The sequence below is a fragment of the Tubulanus polymorphus genome, chromosome 6, assembly GCF_964204645.1.
Source record: "Tubulanus polymorphus chromosome 6, tnTubPoly1.2, whole genome shotgun sequence".
Taxonomy (NCBI): domain Eukaryota; kingdom Metazoa; phylum Nemertea; class Palaeonemertea; order Tubulaniformes; family Tubulanidae; genus Tubulanus; species Tubulanus polymorphus.
In genome coordinates, this window is record NC_134030.1 from 16,457,735 (window position 1) to 16,478,427 (window position 20,693).

At 36.6% G+C, this 20,693-nt stretch overlaps 2 protein-coding genes across 2 annotated transcripts in view; both read left to right on the forward strand.

Moving 5' to 3' along the window:
• LOC141907779 (ankyrin repeat and SOCS box protein 12-like) overlaps positions 1-20,693 on the forward strand; it is an 83,044-nt gene that overhangs the window by 33,257 nt on the left and 29,094 nt on the right. Inside the window, exon 3 of the mRNA XM_074797522.1 lies at positions 11,669-11,889. Coding sequence (XP_074653623.1) covers positions 11,669-11,889 — 221 coding nt within the window. The remainder of the gene's footprint in view (positions 1-11,668; positions 11,890-20,693) is intronic.
• On the forward strand, positions 17,562-20,136 carry LOC141907096 (uncharacterized). The gene is made up of 4 exons (XM_074796665.1): positions 17,562-17,901; positions 18,521-18,682; positions 18,826-18,979; positions 19,265-20,136. The coding sequence occupies exons 1-4, from the start codon at positions 17,562-17,564 to the stop codon at positions 19,869-19,871; spliced, it is 1,263 nt and encodes a 420-aa protein (XP_074652766.1). The 3' UTR covers positions 19,872-20,136.

Sequence of the window (20,693 nt, forward strand, 5' to 3'; positions counted from 1 at the left end):
TATGAATAAACGTATAATGTGGTTCAGGTATTCTAGCCAGCAATTTTTCATCGGATATGTAAGATTGGGAGGAAATGGATATATAAGTTTTGCAGGAACCTTTTCGTCACAATTCAAGTAATTATTGGTGTTTACATAGTGAAATAGCAACTCATTCATAATCTGAAATTGAATTTGGCTTAAATACCTATGATTAGGCTGAAAGATTGATACCTTATTTCTCTTTCTGTTGAGATAATAGTTAACCTGGCCGGCCACCTATCTACCCTGTACATTATTCTTTTTTAAATCATAATCAGAGGCGCTATAGAAGTGAACTGATTACAAATTTTATTGTAGTTTACAAAAGTGACCCTGCCGATTAGGAGAAATAATGTAGCATTTTTTTAGCCTGAAACTCGATTTATCAGGATCCAGTTCAACAGTTACAGGTAGAATCAATGGGACTCGGGAGTTAATTACCACGTAATTGAAAATTAAAAGTCTAACCGAGACATGAATTGTGGAACTGGGTCCACTTGTAACCCTAAAGAAAGGATTTACCAACAAACATCTAACAACATTTTACAACGAAAATCTATGAATAAATAAGATCATCAATCAACAAATTATCTTGACAAATAGAAACATTAAACGGAATCATAGTATATGAAAAAAGAAGAATTTTTACCTTCATACATATCAGCGAATCGATATTTTCTGCGAAGTGATGGCACAATAGCCAGAGAGCAGCATATGGCTGAACATCAGAATCCTTATCTAGGCCTTCAGGAAATGAATCTTTGGCCTTGCCTTTGTTCTTGATCATATAATCATGCAGTTCACACGTTCTTGTCTTACTAATTCTCTCAAACCTTTCCTTTAAGTCCAATCCAAATTCTTTTTCAAAAAAGTTTAAGAAAATGTCTTCAATCATGAATAATGGCCAGCCTAGAACAAACTCACTGATACACAATTTTTTCAAATCAAATTTGATTAGCTCTCTCATTGACTCTTTGTCCATGAGCTCATGAGCTTTCTTCAAATCATGAGGCAATACAAGACTCATAGCTTTGAGTTCATCTTTTATGTCACTAGCAACAGCAGGGGGTGGTTCAGCAACCACAGTCGGATTCGGTTGTCTTCATCACCTCTGTTTTCATTATCTCGAAAGGCTTCCAATGTCAAAATGATTTCTTCAATTCCATTGCTCATCTGAACCCCATCGATTACTTTTTTGAATGCATTTGGATATTTGGACACAATTTTCAGACTTATTTCTCTAAATTGCTTTCTTCCAATGCAAAAGATATTCGTGAACACAGATTTCAAAAACCTTAGCCTACTTTTTTTATCAATCGGTAAGTTTTTAGCATTGGTTGACGTCTATGACGTCATGCCAATGCTAGTAAAATGGATCGAAAATAGTAGTACGAAAAAATAGCGCCGACTCTTCTCATTTTCATAGTAACTTCAAATTGTCACTCTGTTCACGTAAAACATTAGAAACAGCTGAAAATGACTAAAAAATGTTTCAATTATTCCCCACAACATAGCGTCGCCAGATTTCTGATTTAATGGTCCAAAAAGTTATTCGATCGCATTTTTCTCGTTCATTATCGTTTATAAATATCACAGTGTTTGGATATCACTGTTATTCCAACTATCAGTATCCATGGGATTATTTGGGATTAATTCTCAGCGTCAGAATACGTATTTCTAGAGCAGTGGAACGGCAGCCTACTCGTGACTGAAACCCGTATGTGATCGTGCGGGAACGCCTTTACTAAAGTTAAAACCATTTCATGATGACACAAAACATCAAACGGTAAACTGTAGGCTACCACCATGATACGATATCACCAATAAAGATAGATCATTTTATTCAATTTTACCAGAGTTGTTTATTGGAGGAAAATATCATTGTTAAGTACGCCGAGAAAAACCATGTTGTATTATCAATCAGTTGACTGACATTGTAAAATTCGATTCGGCTATATTCTAATATAAGTTTTCTTTTAAGGACGCCCTACCCGCCTGCTGCGCACTCATAAGGCGGTAGCACCCTCTTACGCACTCGGCAGAGATTCGCTTTGTAATGCGCGCCGGGAAAAAATACCTTTTATTATCTTTTCCATGCGTTAAACAACAGTGATTGAATTTACGCGTTGTTTGTCGTAAATTGCAATATTGCGATGGTTATTTGCCGCTGCTGTATTTTTTTGGAATTGAATCGAGTGGCCTCGGTAGCTCAGTGAGATAAGGCGTGATGCTGTTGAATCAACTATCAATGCTGAGTTACAAGTGGGTTCGAGTCCTGCTGGCTGCGAACAGTGTGCGGGCAATACTTCAAAGGCCGTACCGTCGTGAGGTTAAATGAACAATCCAATAGGAATAGTCTTGGGAAACCAAGATCCAAACGACGTACGTAAAGCCAAACAAACAAAAAGACAAACAAACAATCATCAGTCGGCCTCAGTGACACCAACGCCGGCATCGCTCTCTGCGACGTTTTGCATGTGTACATGCATCAGAGTTTGGAGCTCTAAGATCAGAGGGTCTTGCAATTGCACTCAGAACAATCGTTCTGTTTTTGTTTTCATTATTCAGTGAGGCCTAACAGTTCATTCGTAAAAATGGGTTTTTGTATCCAAATCTTGATTGATAAAAATATCTTGGCTGGGACATGATGGAAAACATCAGAATAAACTAGTTTCGTCTTTTTAACAGAATCGCATTATTGTGGTTTAACAGTACAAATAGCCTAGGCTAAATCGTTCGGCAGAAAATAAATTCATTTTCAGGAATAAAATCGTACTAGACAAATAGACCTTTAATCATAGAAGATTCGTCATAGAAGATTTGCCGGCGGATGTAAAACATTATAACCACTTAATACCACAGTATAATCTACCAATGCTTCAAGGCCCATGCACCTCTTGTTTTGATTATTTTTATCAAGGATTGATATCAAGTTATCAGGAATTTCATCCATGGGACTTGCATGAGTTTTTGGCTAAATGGCGATTGCTCAGTTGATGATTGAGAGTGTGATAGCTCTGATATTTCGACTGTTTGGATGGTGGAGGTGTTGACAATATGACCGTGTCTGCTTCATAATGTGATGGAGACAAACAGGCTACAATATACAATGTAATATATACATACATACATATATAATATATAGCTAGTAATCAATGGTGGACCTAATTAGTTCAGTTAAAAGAGGGAGAACATGATCTACCATTTTCTTCTAATTTAACAACCACCAATTGATCTTCCATAGTCAATACAACTAAATTGAAATATTCTTCGTCAATTTCTGTCCCATCTGGTAACTGGTAATATACACGTTCATCATGAAACTCCAAATCAAGCTTTTTGAGAACTGTAATCAGGCATTCAAAACTAAATAATGATCTGAAACCGATATAGAATTAACATTACAATTAACATTACAATTTTTTTTCGAAATACAAACTCACCAGACGTAATGAAATCGTCAAATCCCTTACAATTAATGGGAAATTTTCGGTTTTCATGCTTAACTTTGACAAACATCTGTAATGATAATTAGGCCCACCAAAACCAAATGTTATAATGCTCTATTTGAGATTATCAGATATACTATTACAATTTTATGTAATTTTCTGAAACAAACATGTTCTTACCAAAGGAATATGGTATGTCATGCTTGAGTATAATTATGTCTCCTAGTTTTCCATCGATTTTCATTTGATATACAAATAATGGATAATAGTCCCAGACTTGACACATTTGTAAACATCTATGGCACTCTAGATCTTTGAGTTCATACACCCCAGAGGAGGCTATCTTGATAAACTCAATTTTTCCACAAATTAGGCCATCAATGCCATTGACGATTACTAATATCATATCTTTGGCATAATCCATATTATAAAACTTCACTCTCTCACAATAAAAATTTTGGTCCACGGAGGGAATGTTGCCAACACATTTTTTTTACAGAGTCACAAAATAGATCTTTATAAAAGTGAACACTCTGAGAACAGACTTCAAAATCTAATGCAAACAATGAACCAACAGAATAGAACGCTTGCAGAAGCTGGTGGTTTTCACAAAGACTTACTTCGATATTGATAAAGTTCTGAAATCGCCTTGCACAGTTTTTAAAGTATGCATGTTTTGATTCCATGCGCATAGTCCAAAGTCTTATTAGTGGCCCAAATTCATATGTAAGATCTGCATAATGAGTAATGTAATGGTGTTTAGGGCGTCATTTTACATCTGGAAACAGTCTTACTCGTTCCCCTAAATATTCATTTATCATATCGTGCATGAATGACAACCTACTCAGTGATATTCTAGGTGCACACACAAGTTCAACAATTTCTCTTAATTTAAGTAGGAGAAGCCATACACTATCAGTTTTATCTACAATAACATCTCTAATAAACTAGGGAATCATTTGTAGAAAGTTCCAGTTTTGAAGGGCACTACCTCCCAATTTTTCAAATTTCTTTTTTATTGTACTCGGACGACAACTAGCGTCATGTCCATGAAGTTTTGTAGCTTTGATTTTTTCATTTAAAAATTCCAAAGAAAACCATTTTTTTGTCTAAATCAGATATTTTAAATAAAGCCCCATATCATATGTTAACACCCCTTCAAATATGTCATGCATAAACATGGAGCCAATCTCGGAGCGCAAACATGAAAATTCTGAAGACTGTTAAAAACGCAACTTGATTTAATACCTAAATAATGTTGTAGCTCTGGATTATCTTCAAGATATTTCAGGGCACCATTGTAACTTTTAATTGAACGTAAACCTTTTGGAAGAAAATTACCCTTTTGTAGATCAGGACTTTCAAAAAAACAAAAACGGTATATGTGCTTAGTACTACTAAAGGTTTCAAAAAAACCCACCAATGAAGTGGTGGCCTAGATTATCACCGATGATACAATGCACAGAACATAAAACTTGACCGACGCCATTAACTTCTAGACTTGTATTCTCTAGATATCTTAAATCATCTATCAGTTTTCTAAACACAACTTCTGATTTAAATTCTTTTAGTACATCTTCCTTAACTAACATGCACAATGGAATTGTGTCAACTCTAGAACGGTTCCAAGGATAGAAATTACCAATTGTGAAATACACAGCAATAAGTTTATGTTTTTTTGCTGCCCCCAAAGGGTTAACTATCTCAAATCCATCCTGATAAAAAGCAAGTGTATAGCAGAAGGGTTGTCTTTGCAAAATTGACTATCTTTGAACAGATGGCCATCATGAATATCTTGGATTAATTGATGTGGGGAAATATCTGGATTTCTATATTGATGTATTACACTTTCATCATGATTAAATAAGTTGAAGAGTATTTCCTGGATAGGAATATAGTAAGCTGATACACTTTTATAATTTTTATCATATCCAACGTGTAACCTAATGGGAGCAACATAGTCATATTCACTCTTACAATACTTTTCCCTACAAAATCTTGTCCTGAATGGACCCTGATCTTTATCCATTACTTTCAGAAATATATTTGAATTTTACACTTCATTGATTAATGAATTAACAGTTTCTGTTTCCAAGTTGTTTCCTGTAATTTGGTTTCTAAAAGAATTTTCAAAAATTTCCAGTCCATGTGATACAAATTACTTAGTTTAGTAACAATGAATTGGATTGTTGATTCAGGGACTAACAATTTTGCTTGGAGTTTCAAATAAAACAAGCTCATTGCTTCAAGGAATAAAGACTCATGGCAACTCAATTCGAAATCACTGCTGCCTGTAGGCCTATCCGATTCAATAACAGAGTCATCAATAATTTCATTTCCATCGGTATCCATTTCCTCAACATGACCATTTACATATAATTCCTGATTAATCAAATCTGGTGCAGCAAACTTTGTCATGTGCTTTCTTGACAAATGGCTAGCGAATGATCCTTTTACAGAATAGGAATACTGGCAATCACTGAAGGGGCACCTTACTTTGCACCCACTATGGATGTGTTCTTTCAAATGACGTAACAGATTATCTACAGTTTGGAATGTTGAATCACAATTTGTAACTGTACACCGAACACTTGTATCAAGAACTGGGAGTCGTGCAAATCGATGTGCCTTTCTGAAGTCAGTGTGGCTCCGAGATATGTGCATATTCAAGGATTCGTATGTTCCACATTTGGCTCCACATTGAACATATGGACAGGGAAACAACAAATTTGCTACATTACGGTGGAATAAGTAATGGTGACAGTACGCCTTGAGTGATTTGGCAACGTTATTGCAAACGTGACAAGAATAATTATGCGAAGACATGCTCTAAAAAAGAAAAAGTATACTAACATAAAAACCCACTATGTACAAATTAAAAGCTTCTTTTAAAATTATTTTCGTTTGAATAAATAAAATTCTCGATTTTAAAATTCTTTTAATTTGTACATAGTTGGTTTTTGATGGGTTTCGTCGTCAGACGAACCCATCTATGGCATCGTCGTCATGTCTGTCTGTCTGTCTGTCCGTCTGTGGATGTTTCTTTATGACACGATTTAAGCTGTTTGTGTGAACCGACAATTCTGTAATTTCACACAGGTATTCTCTACTTGATGTAGATGGTGCAGCTTGGTTTATATTTGATTCCGATGGTTATAAGTGCTCTAATTTGGTTAAAAGATGATTAACATTACTCGCTAGTTCAAGCCGCTGTATAGCGCGTTGCTACGACGACGCTCGATCAACATACTGGTACTCGCTGTGTAATACTGAACACGTATATACCTGTAGATATTGATCGTACTAGCACCGGTTTTAGATAGCGCGCGCGCTGATCGGTTTTAACACTTCTCGGAACTGCTGTGCTAAATGCTGAGAGGCCGAATCTATGCGCAATCATTTATTGGGCTCGTCACATTTGATAGTGAATGGATAAATAACCGGTGTCAATGACGGTTGCTACTCCCCATCAGTATAACTCATCAGTATAAAAAATAATTCTTTTGAGTTTTTTTTTTCAATCCCCGAAGTTGTTGTTACTATGTTGACCTCGCCGTTTTATAAGCTTACCGATGATTCTTCTAGTATTTTCAGGGTCACAAGACATGACGAAGTCGCAAAGTTTTGTACAAATTTCACGAAACAAACAATTATTTAGGCGGCACCTGATCTATTGATTAATTATGATAAATAATGTTTATTTCATTAAAAATTTGTTTTATTCAAACACTACTTTCATCGCACATAGCGTGATCGGTAGGCCCTACTATTCTACGGTAGGCCATGGACTCTTTCATGTGGTAGCCCTATTACAAATGATACAATCCACGCGTCCGTGAATAAGTGACACGTGGTGGGGCGGGTTGTGAGGAGCATCGAAACTAATCCGTCACAAATAATAGATAGAAAACAATACCTTAAGAGGTTAACTTTTATTAACATCATTACCAAATCAAAACCTGCACATCCTATCATAAATAGAAATTCTAAGAATTTATTTCAAAGAATAATAAATTACGTCTAAATATTGGGATTCGAACTCGTAGCATCGATTCAGGTGCCTTTCCCAAAGCGGGTATCCCGCGGGGAAAACCCATTACTATTTATATCGAGAATCGCCTTTTTGACAGCGAGTTCGGTGAATGAAACAGAAACAATTACACAGAAACCCATCATGGAAAGTTTCTTTCTGGTTATCTTATTGTTCGTTCACCACATCTGAGTGTGGTTATCATACTAAAAAGTATACTATACTAAATACTATCATTAGGCCTATATGATGCTATCATAATGAATTTAAACCTTTTACTACAAGGATTCAATGCCCTCTGTGGTACTTATATGCTAGTTTTATCATTCCTCCACAGCGATTTGTAAAGAAACTCATTTAATCCATGACATGTAGCCAGGCTTAAATGTCATTCAATGGTATATAATGAGGCAATAAAATCGAATTGAATTGATCGACGCTAATAAAAGTCATGAATTCCAAACACATTACATTCATGATCGCGGTATACTTATGATAAATTTAAATGCATGCGTGCTGTTTACTTGTCGTTAAATTAAATAAATCTCCAATACTGTAAAATATCGTCTTTGCAAATGATCCTTTCAAAATCTTTTTCTCCTGTCTTTCGAATATCCTGGTGAACCTCGATTTGGATAACGACGTCATCAAAAACGATTTTCAGAATTCTGTGAAATAACGTACCAAGAATATAAGTGGGTTCAAATCCTTTAATTCGCAAATTTTACCGATACAAACATTTTATGCGAGATTGTGTTTTTTATGATCAGTTCATATATTTTCAACATAGCAATGTAGAAAATGGTAGCTGTATAACGTTATTTAACGACTACAATTCTTGCAGCCAATGGGAGACAAAATTTCAGGGCAGACCCATGGTCAAGTTAACCATAATCAGTGGCCAACAGTTTTTCAGGTACACTTCAAAGTTTATTAAATTCAATACGATTGCAAAATGCGTCCCTTGTTTTTGGTGGAATGCGACGTTAAATAACCTATTTTCCATTTATCAGTGATTATCTGGCATCTGACTGATCTCATCCGTTGGGTGACGGATTAGCCAAAAATCAAGTCAGATTTGATGGATTTCCGATGAAATACGGAAAAAACGTAGAGAATTCAAAGGTTTTTTCCGTAAAAAAACGGAGACTTTTAACAGTGTAGTATTTGTTATCACGTGCAATTTTTGCTTATATATGAGGTTGTTTATAAGTGAGGCGTTTACTTGTGTGATCTGTATTCAGTCCAATTTATTCAATCAATTGCCGTGTGTAAATCACCGCACAAATTTCAATGGTTGATGCTTTTAAGCAGATAAGTTGATATTCTTGTTCGCCCACCTGATGCTCATATTCAATTATGGCCGACACCATCTACTTTCAACGCAGGAATTTCTGTATACACTATAACTTAAAAACCGTTAGAGATAAATTCATGAAATTTTTATGGTATGTGTATGATGATATGAAAAAGAACTGTATTGTTCTGGGAACTTGTACGATTCAAGATGGCCAACTTTTGATATACTTTCTGATCAAAATGGCATGTTTTGAACTCTTCATTGATACGCTGTCTTCTGTACTTATTGCAAATGCTTCATCTGTTTCTTCACCTTGTTTCTTCACTCACCTGGGGTTTTTGGCTCGCTTAATCAATACACTATGCTCAAAGCTATTTTCAGCACACTCAAACGCAATTTCAATAGCCTGTAATTTCACTACTAATGGGTGAAATGAACAGATTAAACAAAACCATATTTCCTAATTTGTCTGTCTTAATGGTGTGCAAAGTTGAAAACCGTGGGTTTCATATTTTTTAGAAATTTACCAAAAAATTTCATAAATTTGATTTATTTGAGCATGTTTTTTTATGCAGCATCTTTAACTGTCAAAATTACACATGTGAAAATTCAATGCTATTTGCATCAGAAGAACTTTATATCCCCAAAATCCGACGCTTTGTTCGGTAAGACCAAACCCCCCAAAATCTCAGTTATATATAATTTGTGTTGACCCGGTTTGAACTCCATAATGACGTCATAGCATTCGTTGAATATGTAAATGAGGTGGATCTGCAGGTGCTAAACAAACAAACAAAATGGCGGCTCATTTGATATCATCATCTCTAGCGCGAATACTGATACTCGAGGCTTATGACATAACGATTTATTGTGTGCGATGTGTTCAATGATTCATTTAGTTTTGATATCCTGTGCATAAGGTATTGTTGCATCAAGATATCTGATGAAAATGTGGTTTCAAAATGTGGAAATTTACTTCCGTGTTTGCCACACTGATGATCGAATTTTTAGAGATGAGTCTATATACTTGTTTTATCGTCATTAATTGAAGAATTTTATTGACGTACGATATGTTTTGGAGCCTGATTATTTCTATTAGCTTAACTGCGGCACAGCGATGAGCATTCGCGTTGAAAACAGTCGGGTACAGTCGCGAAGGCGATATCACCGTATACTCTCATGTTCACTGCGTGTATATATCAGTTAAAGATAACGCGCGCTACGGTGTAAATCGCGCGTTACGGCGATTTGTCTGAGTGAAGTTGTAAGCTACTTAAAGCAATCCTATCGTGAAATTATTAAAAACCATGTCAGTCGCTAAATTCAGTCAAAATTCAGTAACCGGCACTGGCCTCAAATCTGCAGAACTTGGGAGCTTCTGTCCTGATTGGTCCGTATGATAATGAAAAACCTCCGATGAAACCTAGGCTCTCACCAAATTTGTACTGTATCTTAACGGGTCACTCATAGTTTTAGTTGTTTTACGTCATTCCAGGGATGTATTAAAGTTACGAACATATGTTCAGACAAAAGGCCCATAATCAATTTTTCGAAGATTTCATTCTCGTCAGTTATTATGAAAAGTTCACACTGACCAAAATTCAGTCCTTATTTATATATTGTTTATTTATAATGTTTATTTTCTATATGGGTCAATAGTACAGAAATCAGGAAGTTGAGTCAACTTAGCAACTTCTCTGCGAAAAGTTGTTTGCTTGATCCGAGCATAGCAAACTGATGCATGTGGCAAATCTCTTTACTGCCATTCTGCCAACAGTCATGTGGTTGGAACTACTTGTACTTATTTAAACTGTTCTTATATCGTCTGCTCAATTACTCATTTTCCCCACAATTCGTTCCAGATCCCATTTGTCTCACATCTGATTAGTCCAATGTCTCAATGGTCCCATATTTTTTTTCATTTGACTTACTACGCCTGAGATATAAAGTATATATACCGGGGGATCTAATAGCGAGTGGCTAGTGACTACTTCAAATTATGACTTCAAATTTATTGCCTACAGCCTATCCAATTAGCTTACACTTTCAGTTGAAAAATACATACATGTTTATACAATTATTGACGTTATACTACTGACGCATTTATACATTCACTGCAGTGAAGTCGCTCGGTACTGATTGAAGATTGCCACCGTTAGATGCGCCAGCTGTCGCTGGGCTTTACTATCTTAGAAACTTTAACACCTTGATTAATACTGTCTTGATAATAAAACCTGACTATTCCAAAAACTCAAATCGTTTTTTTAACATGGCAGAATTTTTCAAAGCATGGCACATCTAAGTACCGTAGCTATAGCATGGCAGGATGTCGTGCTAAAACCCCTCTGTGAGAAAACTGATTACAATTTTTTCAGGCTTTGATTCCAGGAATTTTTACGGTTATTTCGAATCAAAGATGGCAGGAGTTGGTCGCATGACCTCAAACCATCAATCTGAATCAAGGAAAATTATTCTGAAATGTAGCCGTGTATCATATCTCAAAACACCCTTGCTAAATTATGGATGCAAAGTTGGAAACCATGTACTGCATGGCCAATTTCCTTGGCCTATCTCATGGGGGTTTCTTGGCGATTGTGCAGAGAGCAGACTGCGAGCGTAGCCATACTTAGTATACTTGCTGATGTTTTACCTTGATAGTAGGGATGAAACATGCATTGCATGTACACAGTTATTTCCATTTACTTTACAAGTTCATAGTCAAAATGTTGAAAACCCTTCATGAAAAAATTTCTTTCCGGTTTCACTTAGAAATTACTCATAAAAATTGAACCAGTCGCAAATTCTTACATAATGAGGATTAAAGCTGTGGATTGGATTTTCTCTCAAAATTGAATTTGATATTTTCAGGTGGCCATACGGATGTTGTTACCTATTTGATTTGTTATGGAGCAGATGTTAATTCCTTTGATATTAAACATCAAACCCCATTATTTGTTGCCGTGAAAAAACAACATTTAAAATGTATACGTGTGTTGTTACGCGCCGGAGCGAATCCAGATGGAGATAAATCTAGTACATGCACACCACTGTATATTGCAGCAATGGAAGGATTTTACCCTGGAGTTTGTGTAAGTTGCTTCGCAATGATTTTAAGCCCTTTTGGGTTCTCTTTCTATCCACCAATCTGTGTGCTAGCTTGAATAGAATTATGATAAATCAGCTTTTGCCAGGGCAATCATCTTGCCATTTTTGGTTTACCTTTATTTAAGCGTAGTGAGAATGTGAGTGAGTTGATTGCTTGGGATAGCCCTAGTTCTGTCTGCAGAATTTTTCTTTTTCCAACTTGGAGCGTCACAGGAGATAGTTACTGGGCATACAACCTAGCGTAGATCTTGAAATAATTTTCATGGTATGAAATTTCATCTTCATTGCCTGGATTACAGTCAATTTTGCCTGGACCTCCTGTAACTAATTGTTTTAACCATGCCAAAAAATGCTTAAACAGGCTGTTGCGCTCACTTTTCGTCCATCCGTCCATCTGTAGACGGAATCCAATTATTTTGGGAAGTTTTAAAGATGCTTCATTGTGATGTCTTGATTTTTGGTTTACACATGTATCTACCCTAGACGCATCTTCAGCCCAAAAACTGGTCCAGTCAAAATAAAGATGGCTGACTGGCAGCCATTGTTTGCCAAAATCAGTACTTTTTACGCATTTTTAGGATCCTAATAGAATGGTTCTGAGTAACTTTGTGTTGGCTCTTGGTAGCACAAATTGTAACCAATGGATATACACACCTGATATTTTGTCATTAGGAGGGAAATAGGTATTGGTATTGATATGGCAAGTTTCATCCATCATCCCTAAGCTGTTTGGAAATGCTGGCTTCACTTGAAAATCCCTCCAGAAGGGCTTTCCCAGTGACATCATTATCAAGAACTGTTCTACCATGTATTTGTGACTCGTAGGGAAAACCCATTACAATGTATATCATCAAAGTTGAACATGCTAAGATGATTTCATCTTTATCAGCTGTTTATACGTCATTGCAAATCCAGGAACAAATTAAATTTTTTTGCTCGAAACTAAATTGTACTCAGTTGATCCTACTGGACCCACGGTCCTTTATTGAAGTTTCCGAGGGAAATTTTTAAGACGTTTTGATTAACTAATTTGAACTTTTGCTTATATTTGTATCCCCCAAGGGGCTCATCAGCAAAAAAAACATTGGGTCTATGTGAACATTTCTGTGGCCAAAAAGTATTTCAAGGAAAATATCAACAGGTTTTAACTTATAATCTTGATTGATATTTGATTCTTATTAGCACTGTCATAAGATATATCTCAAATGGAATTGCAATCACCCAATTCTTTGTTCTTGTCACCAGGGAAAGGTAAATATTGAATAATACACAATTGTCTATTTCTATAGGTACCTACGCACATTGTGTAACCACAATCAATTGCAAAGTTATGGCTCATGACACGTTCTATGTTGTCAGTTTCGAGTGGTTTTTGTATATTTCCACCAGGGGGCGTTGGATAATGGATTAGCTTAGTATTCCCACATTATATTGATACATAGTATATTTTGTAACCACAATCAATTGCAAAGTTGTAGCCCAAAACATTTTCTGTAATTGTGGTGAGTTTTAAGGTCATTGGTTATTCTATAAGATCACCGGGGGTGTTGAATAGTAGAATAACGTAGTATCTCTTTATCATATTGGTACCTAGGCATATTTTGTTACCATAATCAATTTCAAAATTGTAGTCCACGACAAGTTCTATGATTGTGGTGAGTTTCAAGGTCATTGGGTTTTCCATATGATTAATCCTGATTGCTCGTTTAGTAGAAGCCAGTACTAAACGGATTGACAAAGAGCAGAAATGGCAAGAGGATATCTCCCCAATTCTCCTTTCGCCCCTATATTCAAGGCATATTTACCAACGCTTAGGATAAATTTACAAAATCTAGTATGTAGCTTTTTGGGCAAAAAGTTTTCGTACAGTTTTTCAAGCTTGTGGGGGCTATCGTTCCCTTTTAGATTTATATGGAACACTGCCCAAAGTTCAGATGCATATAAAAGAATAGGTTTTACACACATATCAAATAATTTTAACATCGATGGAAGATTGCTATTAAACGAGTAAATCTTTTTATCATAAACATAACTTTTTGAGCTTTCTGACACAGCACATTATTACCATAGGTGAATGAACCAGAACAGGTAAGATGGAACCCAAGATACTTATGCTAGTTAAGGGACAATCGATAATTCCGAATGACCAAGGTGAAAATTTAACCTTTTGAGTACTTTACCACTCTTATTAAAGATCATAATTTTGTAGACAAAAACCCACAATAAAAAGAAAAACTATCTGGTAGCTTAACATTTCAACTCAATTCTATGAGCCACTTTCAAAAACTGATTTAATGATTCAAAAACAGCCACTTGTCTATGGAAACCATCATAATTTTAGTTTTTGAGATATTGACCTTCATCTTCCATTTCACACAAAATTTTTGGTTTACCTTTGTCAGCAGTATGAGGTTGGCATTGAGCCAATTCATGTAAAATCGCGGTACGTTTTTTTATGTGAGCATTTTTTGCATTGGTTTTCGGGTTAAACGACGTATAATCGATGCGATTGAAGACATGACGAACCTCCGTCGATGACATGGTCAACTCTGTTTAAATTCGACGAAAAACTGTTTTTGGCGGGAAAATTCTTAGCTCTTGCGTATAAAATTGCAATGACCTCGATTGGGGGGCGTCGTCTCTACGAGCGAATGTGATTGGCTGTTTTTGGGATACACGGGGAATTCCGGCCCTACTAAAATAATTATGGGGAAGCCATTTATGGCGAACGTTTCATTGGACTAAGTGCGAATTTTAAATGCTCATTGCTGGTGAGAATATAATTATTTCACATATCGCCATAGGTATTGTTTCGTTTTAATACCCATTGATTGAGATTGAAGTGAAGCGAGCGTTCACTACACAAGGCCTCCACGTGCGCGGGACGGGAGTGCTAAACATTAGACTGTTGCACACACAAACACACGCTCATACAGACTACTATATGGAGATGCTGTAACGCTGCTTGGCGCGTGCACGTTTTGTATGATAACAGACTGAATAATCGTCATAGAAGATGAGCGCTGTGTTTTCTGTTTGATAGAAGTTGTAAGAAATTGTAATTTCTTGTGACCTGAAAATACTAAGCAGCAAACTATAGGTATAGGTCGAGGTCTGAATATTGTAGCGGTAAATTCCAGGATTCAAAAGGATCTAATACTACGCCCCGGTGTTTTAGCTTCCGCGGCCATACATTGGCAGGCGCCGATCCAGGGCCATACAGTGACTACAGCACAGTGAAAAAGGGCACCAACTGAAAAGGGCCAGTATTAATGCCCAGCGAGCGAGTTTGAGTTTGAGTGCAATCGTATCATGCCACTAAATGTGTCTTCACATTCAATTCGCTTTTAGCCTTTTTTAGATATTTGGTCAAAATTTGCCATTTCTGGATTAAATTTATAGAGCGACAATAATTTATTTTTTAGAATAGTGCCCTTTTGAGTAAAAAATGCCTTAGATTGCCTTTTATGATTTTGGGCAATTTATTTCATCCACATTTCGCTTTAGGCCTTGTACAGAAAGGCAATTATTTTTTATGACGCACAAATTGTGTGCCCTTTTATTTACTTTTTTCCCGAAACATAAATTTTTCAAGGGCATTTGAAAACTGCGACTACCGCACGTGCTGCATGTGCGATAGTCTGGATCCGCACCTGATTGGAAGAGGTTTCGTTTCCAAGACTCAATATTCAGCCACCCTCTGATATGTGACATCATATGAATTTTATTTGAATATTTTTTCATATTGTGAAATTATTTTTTTTAAATATAAAATAGTTTCCAATGCCGCGTCTATCTGTACCCTACGAAATTTTGGACGTAGACCATAAACAAATGTTTATCTTTGGTCTTATTTGACTACAAAATAATTCTTTAAGAAAGATAAAATACAATATAAACTTCTAGAACTTTGAAGTCACGAATTAAAAAGATTTTTTCAAGCAATGTCCTTACTCCAAACAACCTCTAGCTTTCAAGGTAAACCACACTTTGCCCATGGGCAATTTATTCAAGATTATGGAGACATTCTTGAAGACCCGAATCGGATTCAGAAATCAGAATTAGGTAGTCAGCGTACATTAATACATTCATATAATTATTGCCAACCCTCAACGGATCACATTTCTCAGTGGAAATGTAATAAGGCAGGTGGTTAATAAAAAGGTTAAAAAGAATGGGCCTAAGGACACAGCCTTGCTGAAGCCCTACATGAGAGGAAATGGGCTCATCCTCATTGTTAATGCACGAGAAATTCAAATTTTGAGGCCATCTGTTTCATACCGGGATGACAATTATCCTATAAGATGAGTCACCCAGTCATCAGGGGAGATATTACTAGCCTTATCTTAAAAGATACTGTCCTCATCGGGAATTTATCAATTATATCCCAAAAAGCTTTCGGATTGCTTTTTTCTAGGTTTGCTAACATCATATTTCTGTAATCGTTATTCGCTCTCCTAATAATTTTTTTGTAATCTTTTTTCAACTCTTGATAAAGGGTAATTAGCCCTTTGTTAAGGGGCTTCGTCATTAGGTTAGATTTGCATTTAAACAATCTTCATTGAACCAAGGTTTGTGGTTCTCTTTCTTATAGCGCTACCCTTTCGAGGGAAAAAAATTGTTCTTGCCTGAACTTTTTACATTCGATTTAAAAGAAGTTAACACTTTAGTTAAGCCATTTGTTAACCGGTCGACACCCTTGACATCCTGATCATAATCGTCGTTAAGTAAATCAATACATTACATTTACAGCACTAGGCAAATTTATACATTGGTTAAATTTGTTAAAGTCTTCCTTGCGCCACTTTGGAAAAGACACCTTTTCCTTACCCATAGAAAAATGAGGGCGTATTTTAGGTTTAGGAAAAGGTAGACTCAGGTTTGCCACGACCAAGCAGTGGTCGGAAAAAATTGTTTAACCTTAAACCTTAAAGTGGTTGACCTTACCTTATAGGTTAACACTAGATATCAACTTAATATTCGTTTGTAGGAAAACAACTACAACGAGCACCCTTCTTGTATATACTAAAGTTGATCTTCCCAAATGGAATCAGTTTATTAGCGGTAGACCTTTGCATCGTTTTATAGATGACCTTGAACGGGTACATCCTGCGTATGTCATCCAGCTCGAGATTAAAGAATTCGTCATGACCGGCAACGATACTACTACTACTGCCATTACAAACTGGGCTGGCCATCTTGGATGCAGATTTGATACAGAGATTGATTGGACCAAAATGATAATAACGCACGGGACGGAGACCTTAATCACTCGGATGAATATAGACTGACTAAACTGCTAAACTTAATATACCTTGTGAAGTCTTTATATAGACTAAGCTTATTGGATTCAGCTGATTAATGGCATCTTACGAAGAGAAATTTTAGAGAGCGCGCGCTTCATGAAGCACCATCTAGTGACAGTGATTCAATTATAATACTAACAATTCTTGAACAATGCGGTAACACAATGTGGACACAGCAGCTATATGGGCGACAATTCCCTTCAAAAAGACACTGTTTTGTACGTTAAAGACATTTTCGCGCCACGAAGTCATTTCTGCGCCGCGAAGTCATGCGCCGAAATGTCAGTAGATGGCGCCACGTACATCTAAATTACGTCATCCTGGGAAACCCGGAAATAATTTCCAAAACGATGGATTTGGAAGTTGAACAGACCAGAATTTACTTCAAAGCAAGAATTAATAGAATTGTGACCGAACTGAGTAATTTAGCTTACGTCGATTGGGATAGCATTATGTACCGCGTCGATACGTTGACAAGAAATCTGATAAATTTTCCCGAATTTGAGGATTCAGGGGTTAACGTTGCTCGAGCATTAGAAATCGCACATCACTTGAATTTATCAGACTCGACACAAACAGAAGATGCCACATTTCCCACGAATGATATTCAACCCGCTAGGTCCCTTGCTATTGGCATGCATGGACGTCCAAAATATGGCATCACGAAAGAGCAGTTGCTTTTCTATTTAGGTATGTTGGCTGCCCCTCTCTGCTCTACCTCTATTATAGGCCTAATTCTTAACATTTTCATCGCCTCAGCAGACATTCTCCCTTGGCAGGCATTCAACAGACATTCAACCTGATGGCATCAAGACTAATTATTAGCCATGGTACGAAACCCTGCCACACTAGACCGAGTGCGCAGATACCGGTACGGTACACATGCAGTGATGTCTAGCAAATCAGAAATCCCGTTTTATTTTAGCCCGGGTTTTCCCATTTATAGTTCTTCCATTAAATTTGCCTCAGCGAGCACAAATTTCCGTGCGGCAAAGCTGTGCATACCTGCGCCCCGGTCTAGTGTGGCAGGGGTTCATGCCGTGGCTGAGTGTAGCGATGCCATCAGGTTCGAATCCCTGCCGAGGGAGGATGCGCCTCGGAGTTTTAGGCTGCCGATGAATTTCACTCTTGATCTTGATGTTTACCGGTACTGCGTCTGTGACCACGTTGACGTGTATTGGAGACGGAGGGGGTATTGTTGTCTAATCCGTTAACTTTGAGGTTGTGGTAGGCCTATTACTTGCTTTAATTGCGCCGTGTACTGTGTTCTTCACTTAGAATCTTTGATTAATTCTTTCAAATAACCAATTCACGATCCCAGAAATTGCTGATATTTTGTGTGTCAGTAAGAGTACAATTGAAAGAAGACTTTCTGAATTTGGGCTTTCTGTGAGAAACACATATTCACAAATTCCTGAACAAGATCTAAATGTTAAAGTTGCTACAATATTGCTGGAATTTCCAAACTATGGTAAGTAAACATAGAGTAGGGAATATTCGCTTTCTGGTGATGGAACTGGTGTAGTACCATGGATTACATTGCAAATTACTAGAAATTTATCACTGAACTGTGTGATATTGATTAATTCACATTCATCCTTTAGGGTTAAAAAGTGTTGTTGGACAGTTACTGGCAGAGGGACATCGGGTGCAGAGAGATTACGTCAGACGGGCCATGTGGTATCCAATGCCGAATTAGACGTCGTGTGTATTGTGTCACAGGACCCCTATTCTTTTGGCATGTCGATGGCAATCACAAGCTTATTAGGTAGGTAAAGCATTGAAGCCTATATGATTCAATCACAATATTGAGAATACTAAAACAATAAGAAGTTGTCAATCCATTATATTGTATTAAAGATTGAATATGAAGACCTATCTTTACCAACGTGAAGGGCTAATTTGTTGCATGACCCATACTCCTATTTTTGAAGGGGTTCCTATCATTAAGGCTGTGAAATGATATCTGCGTGTAAATTATCATCATCGGTGATTCAAGCGACATGTTGTACATGTTACTATGATGATTATATGTAAAGATTTAATATTTCAGGTGGAGGTTGGTTGTGCATGGAGGAATAGATGGATACAGTCGAATGATTGTCTATTTGAAATGTAGTACTAACAATAGGGCTGAAACTGTGCTAAGACTTTTTGAAAGTGCTGTTCATATGTGGGGACTGCCCTCGAGAGTACGTGCAGACTATGGATCAGAAAATATGGGAATTGCTGCAAATATGAATGATCATCCATTAAGAGGTCGCGAACGTGGATCTTTTATTGCTGGACGCTCCATCCACAATACTCGTATCGAAAGATTGTGGAGAGACGTATTTGAAGGTGTGCTTTCAATGTTTTACAATCTTTTTCATCACATGAAACTAATCGGAATATTATCACCTGACAATGAGGTGCATATTTTCAGTCTACATTATATATTCCTGCCGCGGATCAATAATCTATTAGATAAATTTAGTAACATGTGGAATCATCATAAAATGAGAACTGTAGGAAACAAATCACCAATACAGCAGTTTATTACTGGTCGGAAGTACACAGATGATACTGATGACAATATCAATGACTTAGTTATGATAGTTATGGATTTGATTATGATGGGCCGATTAATCCTGAAACCACGGATGATACTGGTCTGTTGATTTCAGAAAATATTGTGTCACTGCGATTTTGATATGCTTAGTTTAGAAACAACAATAAATCCAGCTGACTACCTCAATATCAATGATCCATGGGACTACAGTGCTTATCTCCAAACTGTTGATTTTGTCTAAATCAAAACTCAGAAAATGAAGAATCAGAGTAATAGTAATGTATGAGAAAATTTATTTTGTGATTTAAAATGTGACACAAGAGCATCCTGGTAAATAATTGTGGAGTCAAAAATTCAAATCCAATGTACATGTACTGCTAAAAAATAAACTCTTAATTAAGAAAAAAATACCTTGTACTATCTTACATTATAAATGGACGCTTATTATATCATGGGGACAGGGTTCCACCTGTACAAATCTAAACGTCAATCTAATTTTATCCATTTAAAACCCAAGCACACAGCATCATATAAACACAAAGTGAACTAACAATTAGAACATGATCACTGAAACAGGATTTTGTTTCACCTGTTACATGTTTTCTGCGCTAGGTTTTAGATGAAATAGTACCAAGAATTATGGAACTGACATTTCAACTGATAGACAGAGGACTTCTGCCAGGTTAAATTTCTGATGCCCCCTATAATGCAATAGCCCGCTTCACCCCAAGTGTTAAAAATAAGATTTAAACTAGGGTTACTTTTGTATTCTGATCACTACAAACCATCAGCTGCAGTTTTTCCATTCTAATAACTAGGGGTCCAGGGACACCATGCCCACTTAGAAAGCGGTTTCAAATGCTCAATAATCTAACAATTTCAATATTCAACGCCTCCTGGTTACCATATACAAAATCCAATGACCTTAAAA

What these genes read in the sequence shown, in the direction of transcription:
- LOC141907096 (XM_074796665.1), top strand. Translation starts at nt 17,562, where the DNA reads ATGGATTTGGAAGTTGAACAGACCAGAATTTACTTCAAAGCAAGAATT. An exon ending in GCAGTTGCTTTTCTATTTAG is followed by an intron (nt 17,902 to 18,520) that starts GTATGTTGGCTG and finishes CAAATAACCAAT; the next exon opens with TCACGATCCCAGAAATTGCT. An exon ending in GCTGGAATTTCCAAACTATG is followed by an intron (nt 18,683 to 18,825) that starts GTAAGTAAACAT and finishes AGGGTTAAAAAG; the next exon opens with TGTTGTTGGACAGTTACTGG.